The following is a 21796-nucleotide window of genomic DNA, read 5'->3' on the forward strand; positions in this document are numbered from 1 at the left end:
GCACAAGATCGGCTTTTTGTTGTTTGGACAGCTCACGCACGATATTGCCTCTCACCTTTTTTTTAAAGAAAGCCCCAGCAGACATGCGCATTGCCAGATCATCCGGGAATCTGAGGTGACACTTCTGCTTCTCCAATCAACACAGGATCGGGGGGGGGGGGGGACGTTATCCCACTATTCAGAACAGGAAAAAAATTCTTTTTTTTCAATGTGGAGGATTTCAAGATATCATTGTCACTGCCAATTTCTAGGAAAATAATTCCTGGCAGTTCCGTGGTTTGGATCGGCAATGTTAATTCTGGAAACTTTCACCCTTCCCCCTTGCCTCTGAAGAAAGTTTTGATTTTCCAGCTCCAAACAGTTGGGTGCATGTTCAACGGACCCCCTCCCCTCCCAGAAATCACCATCTGATTACGCATGCTCCAAGATAGGAGCGTGATAGTATTGGATGTCTGATCGCGCACAACAGAATGAATCGCATTCTTGGATGCTCATCTGAACTGCCCTGCATCGATTCAATATTTAGCAGTTCAGATTTGAGCGCTATACACCCGCTTTTAATGGTAGGTGTGACTGCACCCCAGGAGTTTTAGCTAATGAAACATTAAGTGCATCTGGTCAGACAATGATTTAAATCAGGGGTGTCAAACTCATTTGTTATGAGGGCTGGATCTAACATAAATGAGACCTTGTTGGGCTGGGCTGTGTAGGCCTGGAACAGGCCATGTGGGTACCTATTTAAGATTAGGTAGCAGAGATATAAACTTTTTAAAGGACCCAGACAAACACAACTAAAGAATTTTTTTTAACTTAAAATACAACAAGCTTAAAACATTAGCACTTGTTGGTCTTAAAGGTGCTTTCTTTGTATTTCTCCCATGGGATCCAGGGAACTAGGAAGCTCTGGCTCTTTCCCGCCCTCCCCAGGGGACCAGGAGATGGAGGAGTCTCAACCAATGGAGAAAATCAAGGTTTTGCTCTGTAGTTCCTGTGTGATTGAGCAAGCCTTGCAAAGCAAGTTGAGATGCAGAAGGAAGCAAGAGAGAGGAAGAAGTAAGCAGACAACAGCCAGTTGCCCAGGGGCCTAATAGGAGCACTCCAGGGGCTTGATTCAACCCTGGGCTGAATGTTTGACACCCCTGATTTAAATCTACAGAAAGCTACTCCCTTCGTATCAGCTCTGTTCTCCAAATGATTCAATTTAATACTGTGCTTGTTGCTAAAACTGCACACAGGTGCAACAAAATTAAGCAAAACTTGTTTTTATCCATCTTCAAAGATCAACCAAAGCAACTAACATGGTTTTTTTCCAAGACTTAACCAAGTGTAAGACTCCCATGTTTGACCCATAACAACCTGGGTTAATCACATAATTGTCATGACATCTTGAGTGTGGGCAGAAACGAAAGGCTTGAAATTTCACAAAACATTGAGTATTCAACACTGAACGAGAGACCACCATGGCCATGGTATCCAACACAAAATACATATAACCAATGCCACCTATTATTTATACCAGGGAAAGGTAGAAGGATTCACACACCAACAGTATTCAAGTCCTAAAGAGAAACAGTATCTAGTCCAAGGGTGTCAAACATGCAGCCCAGGGGCTGAATCAGGCCCCCAGAGGGCTCCTATCAGGCCCCCAAGCAACTGGCTGTCATCTGCTTCCTTCTCCCTCTCTCTTGCTTCCTTCTGCATAACAGGTTGCTTTGCCAGACTTGCTCAACTGCACAGGAGCTACAGAGCAAAGTCTCTGTTTTCTCCACTGGCTGAGGCTCCTCCCTTGGGAGGAAGGGAGAAGGGCTAGCTTGTTTTGCCAGACTCTCTCAATTGCACAGCAGAGCTATTGAGCCAAACCTATCTTCCTTCTATTGGCTGAGGCTCCTCTCCCTCCTGGTCCCCTGGGGAAGGAAGGAAAGAGCCAGAGCTTCCTTTGCCCAGTTACCTGGATCCAATGGGAGAAATACAAAGAAAGCACCTTTAAGACCAATGCGTTTTAATGTTTTAAGAAGACGACTGCAGATTTATACCCCACACTTCTCTCTGAATCAGAGTCTCAGAGCAGCTTACAATCTCCTTTATCTTGTTCCCCACAACATACGCCCTATGAGGTAGGTGGGACTGAGAGAGCTCTCACAGAAGCTGCCCTTTCAAGGACAACTCCTATGAGAGCTATGGCTGACCCAAGGCCATTCCAGCAGGCGCAGGTGGAGGAGTGGGGAATCAAACCCAGTTCTCCCAGATAAGAGTCCACACACTTCACCACCACACCAAACTGGCTCTCTATTAAACATGTTTTTAGCTTTTTTTAAAAAAAATTAATCTGTTTGTCTGTGTTTTTCATAAAGTTTATATCTCTGCTACCTAGTCTTAAATAGGTACACACATGGCCCAGCCCAACATGGCCCAGCCCGACAAAGTCTCATTTATGTCAGATTCGACCCTCATAACAAATGAGTTTGTTTAGCTGGTCTAGTCCTTTCTCAGAAGTTCACATTTATTCGCAGTAATTCTCATTTGACTAAAATATTTCTACTGGAAAGAACCAATGGTGCTTTTTCTACAGTTGCTCCACTGCAATGTCTGTCTTTCAACTTTTTTCCAACTCACTTCATTGTTATGGTCTTCTCTGTTTCCTTCAAATTGTTCTTTGTTATCCAATGCATGGTGCAGAGAAAATATTCACAATTTGTTCTTCACAAATAATACATGTAGTAGGAAAAGGCTAAAGAAAAAGGACACAATCCAGAGCACTTGAAAATCATTACGAATTTTGCTGCTAATCAACTGGATGGGGACTGCACTCAGAAGTTCCATAAACATTCTCTTTATTTTGTCTCTTGAGATTTTTTTTTTAATTTCATAAAATCAGTACAACACAAAACTGGATTAGGCATGACATGCTAGATAATCAGGTTAGGTCAAACAGCTATTTGGTTTTCAGATGGAGATCAAGCCCCTGTTCTATCATATGTGAGGGACACAGTTCTTTAGCTGAATCATTCATATTGTTAGAATGTTAAAAGTGCCAAATGAGATCAGAATTACACTCACTCAAGGGTTTAATCTGGCAATAACCACTGAAATAAAAACATTCTATTAACAGTATAATATATGACCTGAAGTGTGGTATGCCCATGAGAGGTTCTGAGTTATTTAGTTATTTTCTTTGAACAGCAGCCAGCCCCTGCAATCTGTCACAAACTTCTTTAGAAACTCCATCATGTTTCAGAAGCATTTTCCCAATCAACAGGGTTGTCTGCTTCAAAATAAAATGGTCATAGGCCACACAGGAAGTTAAAAAAATCAATCATGTTCTGGATTATGGCTACAGTTCTAGACCTAAAACATAACAGAATAGCATAACAATTATTCTTTGTTAAAATGACTCAATACATTAGCTTCCATTCAATTAACATCACTTAATCATCCCTTAATATTAATCAAGTGATTTCTTTGCCTTCTTTTTGCAAACCAACACCCTACTACTAGAAGAGAAATAGCACTGCTGCAGTTTAAACTGGAAGATAAAGAGCTAAACTGGACAAGATGTTAGAAGACTGGGAGCCTTTGAAGGCTGTTGTCACCAAGGCTGGGCCTAGAGCAGCGTGGAACTGCCACTGCCGAGGGTGAACACAGAGCAGCTCTCACAGGCCAATGCCACAGACAGAGGAGTTAAATCCACTGACTGTGCAAACACAAACAATGGTATTGTTTGGGGGGGGGGGGTTAAACCTGTTGCAGTTTTTTACAGATATCAGATTTTTCTGCAGACCTAGGGGTCCCACACAAAGTTTGTACAAAAATCTCCTCTTTCACTGTGTTCCCAATCCATATCTAAAAATGTTCTCCTGAATCACCTTTTTTCATAGTTAGTGGAATGCCAGGGCAGTGGAACTCTTCCTGACCTCATTAGGCAAACTTAGGATGGAAGCCACAACACAGACTGCACAGGTATGGGTAGATGTTGATTTCCCCATTTGCAATGTGATACCTGCAGAATGCCTTGCATACATCAGCAAAGGTGTTGTGGTGGAACATGAGAGGGGCAGTTCTGCAAATATGAGGGATCAAGGCCATGAAGGACAATTTATTCTTCACAAATAATACATGTAGTAGGAAAAGGCTAAAGAAAAAGGACACAATCCAGAGCACTTGAACCAGGTGAGCAAATTTCATAAGAAAATAAGTTTGTTTTTCATAAACTACAGCAAAGCTTTTCACTGCATGGATCATGAAAAATGGGTGTGCCACACATCCTATAGTTTTTGATATGCGACCCTATACTATGAACTAGAGACTACTGTTAGGACATAATATGAAGAAACAGAATGGTTTCCATTGGCTAAAGGGCCAGACAAGGATGTATTTCCATTGGCTAAAGGGCCAGACAAAGATGTATTTCTTATCCCTATCTACTCAATCTATATGTAGAACATATAATAAAGAAAACTGAATTGGATGAAGGTGGAGTGAAAACTGTAGGGAAGAACATTAACAATTTGAGATATGCAGATGACGCCGCATTACTGTAAAAAATACTGAAGACTTGAAATGATTACTGATGAAGGAAAGCAGAACGTGCCAAAGCAGGATTACAGATTAACATCAAGAAGACAGAGGTAACAGCTCCTGAAGAATCACACAACCTAAAGGTTGATAGTGAAGAAAATGAAATTGTTAACAATTTTCTATTCCTTGGCTCCATCATCAACCAAAAGAGAGACTACAGCTAAGTAATCAGAAGGAGATTGAGCCTGCTCCGGTGGGGAGGGCAGGATATAAATAAAATGATGATGATGAGATTGAGACTGGGAAAGGCAGCCATGGAGGAGCTAGAATAGATTAAGTGTAAGGATGTGCTACTGGCGACCAAAAGCAAGTTAATTCATGCCATAGTATTCCCCATCACTATGTATGGATGTGAAAGTTGGACAATGAAGAAATTAGTATTTTGAAATGTGGTGTTTGAGGAGAGTTTTACAGATACTGTGGACCAACAAAAAGACAAATAAATGGGTTCCAGGTTAAAGCAAACCGGAACTCTTCCTAGAAGCTAAAATGACTTACCTGAGGCTAGCTTGTTTTGGTCACATTATGAATAGACAATAATGATAGGAAAAGTTGAAGGAAGTAGAAAAAGAGAAAGACCAAATATGAGATGGATTGACTCAATAAAGGAAGCCATGGCACTTGGTTTGCAAGATGTGAGCAAGGCTATTAGCAATACGATGTTTTGAGAGCATTAATTCATATCTCCTCTATTAGGAGAAAGTGACCTGATTGCACTTACTGCACAAAACTGACAGGCAACCATGGGAGTGACAACAGAATGGGAGTAATATGCATGCTCTGCCCAGCTCTTGATAATAACTGAGCTACAGCAATCTGCACCAACGAGAGTCTCCAAGACAATTTTGAGGGGAGACCTATACAAAATGCATCACAGTAGTCTCTTCCTGATGTTACCATGGTATGGGTCCAGGTGGCCACATCAGCCAAGTCAAGGTAGAGAACCAGAAAGCGGAGGCGGGGGTTGTTTGTTTTTGCCACTATATTAACTTGCTTATCCAGCTGTAATTTTAGATCTAGGATAACCTCTATGCTCTTAACTAAGTCAGCAAGTGTCAGTTGAACCTCATCAAAAATGGAAACAAATATACTTCAAGATCTTTGCCACCAGGATTGGTTATCTTATAAGATTTCAGTTTCTGTTTCCTCTTAATCAATAAAGACAGCAATTCATGAACTCTACCACTTCACCAGGAAATCTGGATAAGATATAAAGCTGTGTGACATCAGCATACTGATGACAGCCAACCACAAAACTATGAATGATTGGTCTTAAAGAATTTACATAAAAATTAAATCAGAAGAGTTTCCAGCTCAACACTAGGAAGAACTTCCTGACAGCGCAGTTCCTCAGTTGAACAGGCTTCCTCAGGAGGTGGTGGGCTCTCCTTCCTTGGAGGTTTTTGAACAAAGGCTAGATGGCCATCCGACAGCAATCCTGATCCTGTGAACTTAGGAGGAGGTATTTGTGAATTTTCTGCACTGTGCAGGGGGTTGGACTAGATTACTCTGAGGATCCCTTCCAACGCTATGATTATTTGCTACAATGCAAAACCACATATGTACAGTTTAACAAAATCTTTTTAAGCAATGGAGTGTCATTTGAGAATATCCTCACCCAGAAGTTCAAGAAACAAAGAAAACAAAGATTTCCAAGTATTCAACAATCCTATCACCTTGTATTAAGTGAAAGCAATTGTATCCCTGCTATTTTTTCTGTGGACACAAGACACAGCATAAGGTATTTTTTCTGATAGGATTTCAAAATAAATTAAATGAAATCCTCAGAAACATCTGTTCTACATTCCACTGTAACAGATTACTACTCTGTTAAAATTGCATTAATGTGCTATGAGTTGCTGCAGATGTTGTGCTACTGTTTACACAAATGGAAATGCATTGAGTACATTTCCTTCCAACTCGTGCATAATGGACCCAAGACATTCTCTACTTCTCTCTACTTTTTTTTTCAATTACAGGAATGATCCTAGGAATTCTAGCTAAGTGTGGAGACATGTTTCCATTGAATTCCAGAGAGAGAGAAAATCTAAATTCTGAGTTAACAGTTTCTACATTAATTACTGGGAATCAAGTGTATTACAGAATCTTTATAGTATCTTTTATTTAAAGCTGTCTTTTTAAAAACAAAATGATGCTCAATGACACCCAGGCATACCACATGTTACATTAAAAGTAGCTCTGGGCTGAGAGACATGCTTTTGAGACCCTGCCCACATGACTTCTCAGACTTTGCAAAGTCTGAGATTGTGGGAAAGACTCCATGTTTGAACAAGGTTCAAAGACTCCATGTTTGAACAAGGGAACAAGGTTCTTAGAATTTCCCCAATCACAGAGCACCCCAAATTCCTCCAATCACTCAGTAATTCCTCAGATCTGCATTTTACATGCCTCTTTCAATCAGTCTGAATTTTCCTGCTTTTCCTTCTGCTGTTTCTATGTTCAGTAAATATTAAAGAGCACTATCTTCTTCACTGTTTTCTATTTCAAACCCTTACCTAAAATACTGGCCAAATTTGCACCTTTCCAGCACAAAGCAAAACAAAAAAAGGCAAAACTTCTTGATTCGGAAATCTGGAGGTCCACTTGTGAAACTGTTCATATGCACTCCCAACATTCCAAACAACAGATAGGTACTTCAGAAAGATATTTTCCTCATTGCTTAAGAGATTAAGTCTGAAATCCTGTGCATGCTTTCTTGGACACAAGACTTATTGAACTTGAACTCAGTAGAACTCATTGAACTCAGTAGGGTTTAATTCCAAGAAAAATGCATAGGATTAGGGTGCAAGTGACCTGTTCTCAGGGCTGCTGCTATTCTAATCTCATAGTTGTTGAGACAGGTTTTCTAAAACAGCCCTTGAATAACTGGTCCACCTCCTCATATTCACACATAATTATGCTGAGCCTTCTATTGTCACACACTTAAAGTATTATTTCACAAACCTGATGTTGGTCTTAGCAAAGTGTCACCAACCTTAACAGAAAGCAAAATAAAATGTACATTATATCTTAACATTACATCAGTCATACAGCTAGATTACCTTTTTTGATGAACTCCAAATACTCCGTCAATTCCTTAATCTAGCCTGACACTTATATTGATCAAGAAATCATTTTTTCACTCTGTTACTACATATTATCTCATACTGGAAGTTACTAACATTATCTAAATTACTCATTTATGTTTTATTCTGAATTTCCCATATCCTTCATTACCTTTAATTACCATTAAAAAAAAAAAAAGGTAAAGCTAGTCCCCTGTGCAAGCACCAGTCGTTTTTGACTCTGGGGTGACATTGCTTTCACAACTGTTTCACGGCAGACTTTTTACAGGGTGGTTTGCCATTGCCTTCCCCAGTCATCTACACTTCCCCTCCAGCAAGCTGGGTACTCATTTTACCGACCTCGGAAGGATGGAAGGCTGAGTTAACCTGGAGCCGGCTACCTGAACCAGCTTCCGCTGGGATCAAACTCAGGTCGTGAGCAGAGGGCCGACTGCAGTACGGCAGCTTTACCACTCTGTGCCATGGGGCTCTTTTAATTACCATTGTTAACATTAAATGTCAGTCCATTCTTTTCTACTCAACAAATGGTGATATTCACATTTTGAAACATCACGCTGTATATATGTCCCTTGTTACAAGAACTGGCAGCAAGCATTGTAGTTTCTTATGCAGTTTTAGTGGAATCACTTTAAGCTTACTTGTATTAAACTTAATTTATGACTTTATCGCTCACTCACTAAATTTACAGATAATATTTTGGAAATCCTCATAATCTTTAGTTTTCTCCATTCTTAATAATGTTGTGTCATCTACAAAACTGGCTTCTTCACTGTACACCCTTAATTCCACATCATTTATGAACATGTTACATAGTAACAGTGCTAAACCCAGACTCCTCAGGGATCCCACATCCCCTTTATTGTGATAAGCATCCAGCTCTCTATTTACTCTCACTTTACCAGATACTAATCCACAAAAGGACCAATCTTCTTAATCCATAATGGCTTTAAATTTACACAGCAGCTTTTTGTGGGGAACTTTATCAAACTATTCTAGTAACAAGACAAAAACATCAGCCTATAATTTAGGCTTGTAAATTGCCATGTGACTAAATACCGAAGTTTTTTTGAAAAACAGAAGATTTTTTAAATGTCAAAAACTGCAACAGACATATGTGGACAGATGGCTACAAAAGTTTGTGCATTACACAGGTTGCCAGCTTTTCACAACTCATTTCTAAAACCACCACAAACACTTTATTATGAAAATTCATTCAAGATTACATATCACTAAGAACCACAAAGACAATATAATAAATGGAAATACACAGCTACAGTAGCATCTAGTCCAGTGGGCTGCAATATTATTTCGAATTTATAACAATCCTGTAATTATTGCTCTCTCACAAAGTTGCTGTAAGTGATCTTGCATAAACAGTGAATGAAAACTGGACGTATTTTGAAAGAAACACGCACAGCAACCAGCACCATCTTTAACTACTGTTTTCTCATCTATGTGCCACAGTACAGCCAATATAAATATTTATATATGAGAAAACAAGTCTGGGATTGTCGTTTAAAATAGAACAGAGGGGGAAAAAATAACAAAACCTTAACATTGTACATATTAAAAGAACCAATTTTGCAAAAAGAACATATTAAAATGAATAAAGGAATTTCTTCAGATTTTTCATTCTTCCTTTCTTCAAGCCATTCATACCCATTATTTAGAATGAGAGCCTTTGAGGTGCGCTAATAGGTGTATAACTGACAAAACTGTTATGTACTACTATTCTGACCCAATAGAGCCGCACATACAATCTTCATAATCGCACATGCAAAGCTCAAAGGAAATATTTCTTTACACTGAGTATAATTAAAATGTGCCATTCACTGCAAGAGTATGTAGCGATGGTCACAGGAATAAACAGCTTTAAAGGGGGATTTAGATAGATTCATGGAGGATAGGTCTATCAGTGGCTATTAGTCAATGTGACTGAGAGGAATCTCCACATTCAGAGTCACTAAACCTCTGAATTCCAGAGCCAGAAGGCAACATCGGGGGGACATCTTGGCCTCCATGCCCTGTTGTTGGTCCTCCAGAGGAATTGGTTGGCTTCTATGTAAGACAGAAAGCTATATTGGATGGACCACTAGTCTGATCCAGCAGGGTTCCTCTTATGTTCTTACGAATACAGAAAATTCATAGTTGGAAAAAAGGGTTCCACAGATATAAGACAACAGCCCACCCTAAAGAAGAAGAAGATATTGGATTTATATCCCACCCTTCACTCTGAATCTGAGTCTCAGAGCGGTTCACAATCTCCTTTATCTTCCTCCCCCACAACAGACACCCTATGAGGCGGGTGGAGCTGAGAGGACTCTCACAGCAGCTGCCCTTTCAAGGACAACCTCTGCCAGAGCTATGGCTGACCCAAGGCCTAATCCTGAACCATACCTAATATAGCCCTAACACATTTACCCACCTTCAGAAAGACATCTGTCAAATGTATCTATACAACACTTATAAAGAGAAAACAATAATTAAGGAGTATGAATAACCTAATCAATTAGTTAAATTTACATAGTCAGTAGTTCAGTGATAAAACACCTAAGGAAATAATCCAAGTCTAAATCCTACCCCAACATGAAATACGTGGGAGTTAGTGGCCAGTCACTCTCTCACAACGTTGCTATAAGTATGCAATAGAAGGAAGAGCCATTGACAATGCCGTGAGCTCCAAGGGGAAAAATGAATATGATAAAGCTGTACTAAAATATATATATTACTTGGTGGTCCATTTCAGATCCAAGCAATTCTTTGTCTTAAATTCTCAGCAGCACTATATGTAAAACAGGTATGGTTAAATATCTTTGTTCCAACTGACTGTTATTAAGTTTGGAAATGACAGCACATTAGATACCTGGTCATAATATTATTGCATCTAACTGTACATTTTTAACTTCAATCTATTTTAGTACCAATTGCAACCACTTAAGTGCAGAGTGCAACAAAGTTCCATTTCAAAACCAATATCTGTATCCACTTACCACTATGCTACTCACAGAAGTAGTATTACTGACTGCACTTAATCACATATTTACTAAATTACATACATGAAAGTTCAATTTTTTATTCATTCTAATGTTTAAAATGCATACCACTTGAAACCCATTAATCAGTAGAAGTGATTATGTCCTCTGATTCTTAAATTCAATAAATATAGCAAAACAATCTATAGAAGGGGAAGATTTCCTCCACCACATTTCCAGTTTCAAGATATCCCAGACTTATTTTCCTACTAGCAATGCAATCCTGTTCTCAAGTTATACCAGCCAAAGAGTAATGGACTTGTCAGGGGAGAATCAGAGCAACAGCCAGTTTATTTCTGATCCTGTACTCCAGTGCACAGTCTCACCTTCCCCAGAAGCAAAAAGCTGAAATGGCCAAAAAGTTACTGTAAGCTAGTGGATAAATAAAATGAACTAGCCCTCCAATCTTTACCTGCCCTACTCTTACAGCTGCAATACAGTATAGGCTACCTATGAACTCTGCAATCATTTACAGCACAAGAGCAGCAATATATAGCCACCTGGGAGGATGTCCACAACTCAAATGGTGATGTCTGTGACATGGAGCTACATCACTGCAACTTCCAAGTCATACAGATTTACAATTCATAGGTAGGATTTAATTATAGGAACCTTGGGAGAGAGAGAAATTTACACAAAAGTGGAGCTGTATGCACAGCCTCACAGTCTGATAACATACACTAGTGAAACATACCATCAATCCTTTCCTGCGCAGAACCCTCAGAACTCTACCCTCAGAACTCTACCCTCAGAACTCTAGACAAAAATACCCAGAAGGGATCTCTGTTTCACTCTTCTAGTTATGGATGCAAAAACAAAGCACAGATAAGCAAGGGGGAGGGGCATCATGCCTCGAAATCTGACTACTGTCTCTGTCTCATGTGTTTCTTGCTTTCTTCCTCCCCTTCATTTTGCAATACCTGGTAGTGTTGGCATAAAAGTCCTTCCCTCCTCAATAGCTAATAGCTGACCATCAGGTAAATGTCTGCCATGCTGAGGTAGGAGGGATACTATTACTCCCCACAAAACTCAATACAGGTAAATTGTCACAATGCACTGATGGAGCACAGGTATCTCAGTGCATACTACTCAGTCTATCCCAGTCATTTTTACTGCTGGCCAACAGCCCACCCTAGATTCCATAGATTCACGGAGGATAGGCTATGATCCTGAACATGCTGAATGCTTTTAGTTCTAAGGATTCATGCTCAAATGGAATTGTCAAACTCTTATGACTACTTTATCTTCCCCCAAACAGGAAAATATCAGAAGGTGGCCCTGACCTGGATGGCCCAGACAAGCTCAATCTCATCTTGGAAGCTAAGCAGGGTTGACTCTGACAAGTCCTTGGATGGGAGACCTCCAAAGAATACCACAGCTGGGACACAGAGGCAAGCAAGCAAGCCACCTCTATGAAACATCCAAGTCCCACTAGGGATTGCCAGAAGTCAGTCATGACTTACAGGCATGCACGCATACACACTAAAAATAAATAAAAGGTGAGTAACACTGTGATGAAGCATGGGACTTAGACAAGCAACTAAGTGACACTCTCAATTACTGCCATTTACAATGGCCAAATCTATATGTTGTCTTTTTCAGCCAATGCCTATTTGTCTCTCTTTTAAGACAGTCCTTCAACATTTCTCCATCCAATACAAACTAAAAATGAGAACTACAGCAAGACCACCAGTAGAGGCCATTTCAGATGGTACCATAATACTGCTCTGTTAGCTGAATGAAACTATATTTTTCTATATTTTTCTACCAGTATTAAGTTTAACAATTCTTGTAATAATTATATCTGTGCAAGCACTTTTTAAAACAAAGCAAACAAGAAAGAATGCATACTAAGTTCCACACCTGTTTTATTAACCCATTAATGCAGAAGAGATTAGTTTAATTTATCATTCAGAACAGGAAACCATTGTCTTTTTAGTTTTAATTGCTTGTTTTAGCTAATGACTATTTGAGCTTGTAAGAACAACTCCTGTTCTCATTCAGGATCTGATTTTAGCTAAAGACTACCAAAAGAATAAATCACACATTAACCTCAGTATTTCTCAGTCTTTTTCATACACATTAAACATTATGCAAAAATTTGGCATTAAGAGTAGCATGTAAATATTACTCAAAAACCCCATTCTATTGTTACAGGAAGTTAAACTTCCACACCAAAAGCACAATCCTCTGTACTAGTTTCCCCCCCAACTTTATTATAGGTTACTAGAAAGAGCCATTATTTCTAATAATTATGGCATCCAACTTTCCCAAATCTACTAAAAATATAATAGTAAAGGATCATTCAGAACAGTTTCCATATTCATGTTGAATAAAATTTAATTAAAGTAAATGAAAATACAAATACACCCAATGAACATTTGTATATAGTGCACATGTAAAGAGTTACAACTCTTTTCCATTCATCCGCACCCCAACCCTACTTCATTTCCCCACTTTACAGAGAAAAAACAGAAGAATACAATTAAGTGGCTTCTAACCAATTAAAATATACCACTAATGATTCACACACAATCACAAAAGAATTAAAAGCTGAAATTTCACTGTAAAATCCAACATGTGAATGTACTAGGGAAGTACTTCTTCACCCAAAGGGTGATTAACATGTGGAATTCACTGGTGGCGGCCACAAGCATGGCAACCTTCAAGAGGGGTTTAGATAAAAATATGGAGCAGAGGTCCATCAGTGGCTATTAGCCACAGTGTGTGTGTGTGTGTATGTGTGTGTATATATACACACACACACACACACTGTATATATATTTATATATATATATATAAAAAAAATTTGGCCACTGTGTGACACAGAGTGTTGGACTGGATGGGCCATTGGCCTGATCCAACATGGCTTCTCTTATGTTCTTATGTACTATGTCTTGTCCCCATAATCATAAACAAGATCTCTATTGTGAACATATTGCTGGTTTTGTTGAAATGTTAGCAGGTTTACTTGAAACACATTTAATGTATTCCTTTTCTATTAATTGCACGTTTTCAAGGCTAAAATTTCTGTGTTTATTCTAATGGATCTGAACAATTTAAGCTTCTTTTGAAAGGGCTGTCAAATGGAACTTGTATCTTCTTTATATGTCCCTCAGTAAGTTACACAGACCTTGTCACATCTTATTCCTGTTCTATGACTTTAATTCGCAGTCAAACATAGCATTTTAAGTGGATGATTATGGGGGGAAAGTCACATATACCAAAGGGAGCTTTCTGTATGTCTTTGATAAGTCATGATTCAAATCAGGAGGAAGAGCACAGAAGACAACAAAAAGTAAAGGAGGCAGTCATGAGAAATCTTGACAATCACTGTACCAGTCATAATTTTAAGTTAACAAATATAATGTTCTTCATCAAAGCACATAAAAAGTTACATTAGCAACAAAATCTCATGCAGTTAGTTATTTCTTTTCTGTTAACTGCATTTTCATGAACTATTATGGCTCTGAGAGATAAATCAATTGGGTCTCACTACCAACCCATATAGCTACAAATACATCAAACTCTGGATGTCTTTATCAATAAATTAATTGCTACAGACAATAAGTTACATTTTCTTAAGAACCGCTACCTGAAGTACCTGTATGTATCTGCTACTGCAACAGCACAATCACACAGGATTTTCTTAATCTAGAAGGGATCTTGACAGGTTCAACTCTCACCATAACTTGCTTAAATATACTGAATGCCTGAAAACAGCAATAGACATTACACCAAGAGTTTGACTTATATTTTTTCTGCTTTTCTTTTCAGCGAATTCTGACTTCATCAAAAAGCTATCACAAAAGATTCCTCCATTCCCTTGAGTTCTTATATGCCCAAAGAAAGGGAATGGACTGGCATCTCATATCCAGCCTAAAATGAAAGACTTACTGCCTTCCAACTCTGCACTTCATAGAGAACTTCAGAGAAGAGATCCCCCAATTCAAGTTGGGTATTTAAGGGAACAGCAGGTGACAGTTCCTATGGCTGAAATTATGGTTGTCATCACCTTTGTGGACTCAGTTGCCTAGAAATACTTAGTTCCTGGATTTAGACAGCAAGTTAGCTGAACAGTGCTGCTGTTGACACTAATGCCATTACTTCACTTCCCTGTACTTTTTTCATAAAGGTCAGGGAATCAGAAGAATTTGCTAGTTTCGCTTAACAAATATGAGCTCTAGTGAAAGAAAATATATAAGCAAGGGGAAGAAAGAACACGTTTTATAGGCAATGCTAATTAGTAGACCAACACTGCAGTCCAAGTAGAGCTATGCCTTAATATGCATAACATGATTTTTATCAAGATGCATCCCACCTCAAAGTTTTTCCAGTTTGTTTGGGGTTTTTGTCTATTTTTACATGACCTTCACCTGAGATGCTGCAGAGCTGCTGCCAAGTCTGAGTAGACAATACTGACCAACGGTCTAATTCAATATCCAGCTTTGTGTGTTCATGAGAAATCAGTTTGGATTAGACAGTGAAATGACAATCCTATAATATCAGGGAGTAGCTTGGCAGTTCTGTTTCAACAGCCAATAGGTAGCAGCCTGTGAACTTTAGCTGGCACACGAGGATACATGGGAGGAGACATGTGGATCCTAAGCTGTGAAGAGCTTTAAAGGTCATAACCAGCACCTTGAATTGGACTCATAAATAAACTGGCACCCACTGTAGCTGTTTTAAGATAAGCAGATATGTTACTATCAGCTTGTCCCAGAAGGCTGCTGCATTCTGAATGGTAGCCAAATGTAAAGTTCATTACAGTAGTCCAGTCACAAGTCTAGAATAGCATGGCTCAGACCAACTGAGTCTAAGAACAATGAGAGTGGGTGAACCACAAGCAACTGATAGAAGACATTCTTGGCCACTACACCAAGCTGCTTTTCTAACTTTTAGGTTGGTTCTGTAAACATGCCCTGCAAATGCCAGTGCCACTCGAATGGGTCCAATCCCTCTAAAGCATTAGCCTTTTTGAAAGATTTCCCAAACAGAAAGGAAAAGTTTAATCACCAATACTCTGTAATTACCTAAATTTAACACTGTTCTACCGCTGTCCAGTTTCATCAAAACTTGTGAACATACAGCTCCAGGGTGTCAATAGCTGTTACAAAATTTTCTGTACAGAAAACTTTGTTTTCTAAACTTGGGTCAAAAGGTATACAATTTGAAATGTCAAAAAGCATATGTAATATTCTCAAATGCAATCATATTTAAAATGGGATATTATTCAGAATACATAATTCTATGCACCCTAGTTTAAATATGAATTAAATCATAAATACTTTGACAATGGCAAAAAACCCCTACTTATGCTCAATCATAAATAGAGCATGACATATTCAGGTATTTAATCAGTCTCCACTGGTTTCAACTCTTCACCATCTCACAGATTAGCATCTTTCTTTGAGTAAGTCCTCAAAAATGGTTCAAGTATATAGCAGTAAACACACTGAAGTGTATATTTTGGGCTTGCAACATGAAAATCAACTAAAATTTACGCTGCTGTTCTAAGCCCACCTGTTTGTACAAATTTACAATACAAACTTACAAATGTTTCATGAGGTAGGAACTTTTGTGCTTTTAAACTCTGGATTTTCTGTCATTAAAATGAAACAGATTATAACCTAAACTTCCAAATTCTGATGATGTTTCTAGCCCACATTATGAGCTATTTTTCCATAAAAATAAAAAAGTCAGAATTTGAGCTGATAAGATAACTTCAGATTTTCCAACAAAAAAACATTTCAAAAGTACTTATAGGGAGGCCACACAAAATTTTCCATCAGTAGAAAGAACTTTTTCTGCCGCCTCCTCCCTCCAACTGAAGCACACTGATCCCCACTAAATGCAGTTCTAGGGGATAGGAGATCCTGATGAATGACAGAGGGGGAGTATGCAACAGGAAGAGGGTATCATTGGAAAGTGCCAATTCCAGCTGTATCCAAGCCTATACCTTCTAATAATCCAAAAAACAGAAGTTTAGGATACCATTTCAGTTATTATCCATTCATATTACAACTGTTGGCAATCTATTCTGTTTGACACTGAAGTCTTTCCAATCGTCAAGCTTCCTCCTTTCCCTTATACAAATATAAAAACAATAACAGCAGCAAGTGACCTCTTGTAGTAGTTACACTGTTTAAATGTTGCTTTTGTCATTTTCAAAACTAGAATTGGTTTTCAGCTTTCAGTTTGGTACTTTTTTTTAACAAGCAAGTTTTCAGCAGGTTATTTGTATCGAAGGGAAAACTACGCAATCTTTTCTTAATGTTCTTTCCTATATTATTTCACATGTGGCTCAGTAATGACAGTACAAGATTTCACTGCTACTACAGCACTTTCTAAACACCTCTCCCTTTCTTTTCTGGAAACATATCCAACATATGCCACTTAATTCAAAAAGCATGTGCATTTCAACAGTAACATTCCTCTAACTAAATGTGAAGTGCATTCCACATATCTATAAACAACGACAGAAAACACATATGCACAAACTAGTGTCACACTTATGAAAAGTAGTATTTCCTGATATACCTACAAGTTCCCAGAGGTTTAATTACTTTAATTACCAAAACTACAGAAGAGGACAAAAACTGTCCTGGAAATGGAATAAGCACTTTCCCTTTAAAGCTTGAAGCTGCTTAATTAATTGTTATGCATTGACCTATTCCACTGTCTCTTTGAAATAAAAGTCATGGTAACATCACAGCAACAACTATCCTTTTATATAAATATTTTTGAAAATGACAACAATGGGTATAAGTGCTGAGTAACTGCCAACAGTTTATCATCTTTGTCTCAGACCCCTCAAGCCATTAGAGCTTTAACTCTTGTTCATCCATAAAGCTATAAATATTAAACAGCCTTCCTTCCTGCATGCAGCAGTTATTCTGCCATTCTGTCAGACTCGTCAAATGTGAATATTTACTAAACATCAAGAAGGTGCATAATTCCAAACTAACCAGCATACTTCTTTTTCTGTGCCTGCTTTTGCAACAAAATTAGTAGCATATTAACTTAAAACTTCTTGCTATCAAAGCATTTTATCTGCCATACAGTAGCAGATCTGCTACTTGCTTTATACCCAAAATGGGATATTCCCATTCATTCATTTAAGCTTCCCCCAGCAGATCTTGCATTGAGGAGAGGTACCAAATTGCTCATAATTGGAAGTGATTCATTTCTAGGACCTATTTATTCCTCTCACTACACTTCTATATACTTCCAGCCTCTGGTATAGATAGTGCTAAAGCACCATCATAAAGTTCTGCAGAACCTACTTCACACTATTACGTGACTACAGAGAAACATCAGGTAACATGAAATGTTGCTTCTTCTATATATTCAATGGGAGGGGGGTTAATCAGCACCACTTGACAACAGAGAATGGGCAAGAAGTGTATTTCAAACTATATCAATTAAGCCACCCAGTGCAACAAAGTAATAATAATCCACCACTATGAACAGATTAGAAGATACAAAATCTCTCTTCAAAATGTCAAGCTCAACCAGCTGAAAGGTAATAGGGTTAAATCATTCACACATTTCAGCCACAAAGGAAAGACGCCATCTGGGGCTGTTCTTTAATCTTATACAATTAAAAGTAGATGTACTATCAAATCCCGCAGCTTGGGAGCAGACTACAGTCAAAAGATTATAAAGCTATCTATGAGCACCTGAACTTGAGAATTGGCTACAAGAATAAATCCACTTTTGCAGATAGCGATTTTTAAAGAAACAAAGAGCAAAACTGCATGGTCGAATAAAAGAAGGGAATTTTTCATATAGCAGGTTACTGAGGGAAAGAAAACTAAACAGAACCCACAGATCAGATTGCGTCAGTACTGGTAAAAACTGAAGTTGTTCTGGGCACAAGACATAAAAGTGAAGAACTCTGTCCTTGCAATGAAAGGTAGATGGAAGAGAAGCAACCATGGATTCACATTGAAGTAAAAAGGTATCACTTCCGGAAGCAAAGGATTTAGCTGCCTTGGGCTTCTGGAAGGGTCAGTAGGTGGCTCTAGGAAATCTGTCAGCTGAAAGGAGGAGGTGGTCCCATGAATAGAGAACAAGTATGTTAAGGAGGACAGAGAGGGCACAGTTGGCTATAGGGAGTCCCTCCAAAGATCAGCAGAAGGTGATGGAGATGCCAGCAAACAACAAAGTAGTTCAAGAAAGCTCTCCCTTAAGTTTCAATGCTGAGAAGGAGAGGGGGGGGGGGAGGCAATAGCGACCACGGGAAGGAGGGGAACAGGATGACAGAGCAGTTAGAGGGCACAAGAGTCGTTAGAGACCACCACAGAGAGATAAGAGGCAGTGGATGGGATGCCTCCGAGACCCACTTTTTCTACCACAGGGGAAAGGCAGCCAATCCCTAAGAGCTCTGTGCAGCGCCTCGGCAGGTGGGGCAAGGCAAAGCTGTGGCTCCCCTTACCAGGTTCAACACGGTCTCCACGATGTCCCGGTTGCTGACCTCCCCGACTTGGATGAGTCCGATCAAGACCGCGAATTTCATGCGGATGTTGCGGATGGGCACCGACGGATTAATCATCCCGGCGGGCAGCACCACAGACCCGGAGCTCGACGCCCTCAGCTCCCCCATCACGGCCGCCGCCGACGAACCGCCGCCGCCGCTACCTCCACCTCCTCCTGCTGCCGCTGCTGTGGCTCCCCCGGAGCTGCCGACTCCGCCGCCGCCACTGCTGCTGGCCCCGACAGCGATGAGCCCCGCGGGCTGCGGCTCCGGCCCTGACACCGGCTTCTCGCTCGCCATCTATCCCCGGCTGCCGCTGCTGCCAACAGTACCTGCCGCCGCCGCCGCACTCCGCCCTGGCCGAGGAGCTGCGCATCCACCGCAGCTGCAAAACCGCAGCAGCGGCCGGCGTGGCCGCAGAGAGCGGACCCCAACCACCGCCGCCGCCGCCGCCTCCGAAGGACCGTCCCGGGCGCCGCTCCCCCCGCCCTCGGCTCTATAATGAGGGATTATTATGGGCGCCGCTGCCCCGTTAGCCGAAGCAGCCTCTCGCCTGCCCCCCCTCAAGCGCCGGACCAGGCGGCCGGCCAAGTAGTCGGAGAGGCAGGCCGGCCGGCGGTGGAAGCCGGGAAGCCGGTCCCTGCAGCTCCCGCTGTTGTTGTGGAGCCAGAACAGGCGCCGTTGCCGCTGCCGCCGCCGCCGCTCACTCCGCCATGTTGCCGCCCCCTGCCTGCGGTAGCCGCTAGGGCGCCTGCGCTGCGGAGCCCGTGGGGGAGTGGCTCGGCTCCCTCAGCAGCCTCGTCGTAGCCCCCTTATTCCTCCACCCCTCGCCCTTCCGCTCGCTGCCTTCGCTCGCGTCCATCAGGAAGAGCGGCGAGGTGTAGAAGCCGCCTCGCTCAGCAGCCCGCTTTTGTGTTCTTTTTTTGGCGGGAGGAGACGAGGAAACAGGGCTGCTGCGGGTGTGAGAGAGATTATACAACGCGCGGCCTCCCCCACCTCCCCTTTCCCCGCGCGCGCGCCGGCGAGGATTCTATCCCAGCCTCCGCCGTTGACACAGCAACGGCAGCGCGAGAAGACCTGGGCCGCGTCGGAGCCGCTTTGATGGGCCCCCTATGCAAAGCCGGCGGCGGCGAGAGAAAGCAGGTGGCTGCGCCCCTCCCTCCAGCACCACCCGCGGCCTGCCTGAGGGAGAGTTAAATCGCCGTGTGAGGGGATCCAGCTGCCTGTCGAAAGCGCGGGCTTCCGCTGTTCAGTCAGACCACCGGGGACATCTGCTATCCTTGTCGCTTCTCGCTTTACAGGCTTTGCATCGTCTTGCACAATATCTGAGGTTCATTGCGAAGAACACGAGGTTTTCAAAAGACCGTCGCTCTTTACGAGAAAAGAGCAGCACCGCTCCCAGTGCCCTGGTTGCCTACGGATATTAATCTGGCAACCCTAAAATGAGAAATACAAACACACACATCCCAATCCATCCATTCATCCGATCACCTGAAGGCAGGACACAATGAGCTTTTCTGTTCATTTGCTTTCCCTGTGCAGTGCTTATGTCGTTGTTGCTGTTTTGACCCTGGAGATTCAAAGTGTTTTCTTTAGTGCATTTCATAAACATTTTTATAAACATAGTATCCTGGACCAGTATCCTGGGGTGGAAGTACTTTCAGTACAAAGGACCCCCTCTATGCTGCTCTGCTCAACAGGATACTATGAACATCACAAGCAGCTATTGGTACTGCTTAGTGCAGGAGAGCGAGTCAACTCCTCTTCAACTTCCAAGCTTTTATTACCAAGTAACTGGATCACTAAATCCAAATGGGCAGCCTTGTTAGACTTTAGCAACAAAGTAATACAAAAGTCCAGCAGTACCTTAAATACTAACAAAATTTATTCCAGTTTTTTTATATCACTTATTTAGATGAGGGTGGACTGTATATCCTTGACAGTTATTGTACTATCCAAGCTGGTGTGGAAAGATATTACAAAGAGAGGCCATGTTTTGCAACCTGTAGAGTGTTTCCAAATGCATTGTTTTGCTTTTTCCTATAAGAGTGAATTACTTCTGTCATCCTTTCAGTTTTTACTACCCTGAACAGAACATCATATTTACTGACGGCAACTGAAAGACTTTTTGGTCTGAGATAATGGACCTTTGTTTCCCTCATACAATAAATATGCAGTTTTATAGTACAAACATCTTCCCCCAGCACATTTCATGAGCATTCAAAAAATTCAGGACCCCACCCCCCAATGGTGAGAAACAGGTTAATCTCCCCCCAGGTAGGACAGTAGCCCTAATAGCCTAGACTAGTCTAGCTCATCAGAGCTCAAAAGCTAAGCAGGATCAGTATATGGATGGGAGACCACCAAGGAAGATGGGCCACTATGCAGAGAGAGGCAATGGCAAATCACCTCTGCTCATCTCTTGCCCTGAAAACCCTATGACGGGTGTCAAACATGCGGCCCAGGGACCAAATCAGGCCCCGGAGGGCTCCTATCAGACCCCCCCCCCCAAGTAACTGGCTGTCATCTGCTTCCTTCTTCCTTTCTCTTGCTTCCTTCTGCATCACAACTTGCTTTGCCAGCCAGGTTTGCTTAATAGCTCAGGAGCTACAGAGCAAAACCTG

At 41.0% G+C, this 21796-nt stretch overlaps 1 protein-coding gene across 8 annotated transcripts in view; it reads right to left on the bottom strand.

Annotated features, from left to right (window-relative positions):
• NBEA (neurobeachin) overlaps positions 1–19722 on the bottom strand; it is a 581951-nt gene extending 562229 nt beyond the window's left edge. For 5 of the 8 annotated variants that reach the window (XM_060234693.1, XM_060234692.1, XM_060234689.1 and 2 more), the window contains exon 1: positions 19134–19721. In XM_060234693.1, the coding sequence (XP_060090676.1) occupies positions 19134–19472 (339 nt within the window). In that variant the 5' untranslated portion in view covers positions 19473–19721. Of the gene's footprint in view, positions 1–19133 lie in introns of all 8 variants that reach the window. The other 3 variants (XM_060234688.1, XM_060234690.1, XM_060234694.1) reach the window with 3 other exon arrangements.
• Between the last annotated feature and the right edge of the window lie 2074 nt (positions 19723–21796).

The sequence above is a fragment of the Heteronotia binoei genome, chromosome 3 (genome assembly GCF_032191835.1).
Source record: "Heteronotia binoei isolate CCM8104 ecotype False Entrance Well chromosome 3, APGP_CSIRO_Hbin_v1, whole genome shotgun sequence".
Lineage (NCBI taxonomy): Eukaryota > Metazoa > Chordata > Lepidosauria > Squamata > Gekkonidae > Heteronotia > Heteronotia binoei.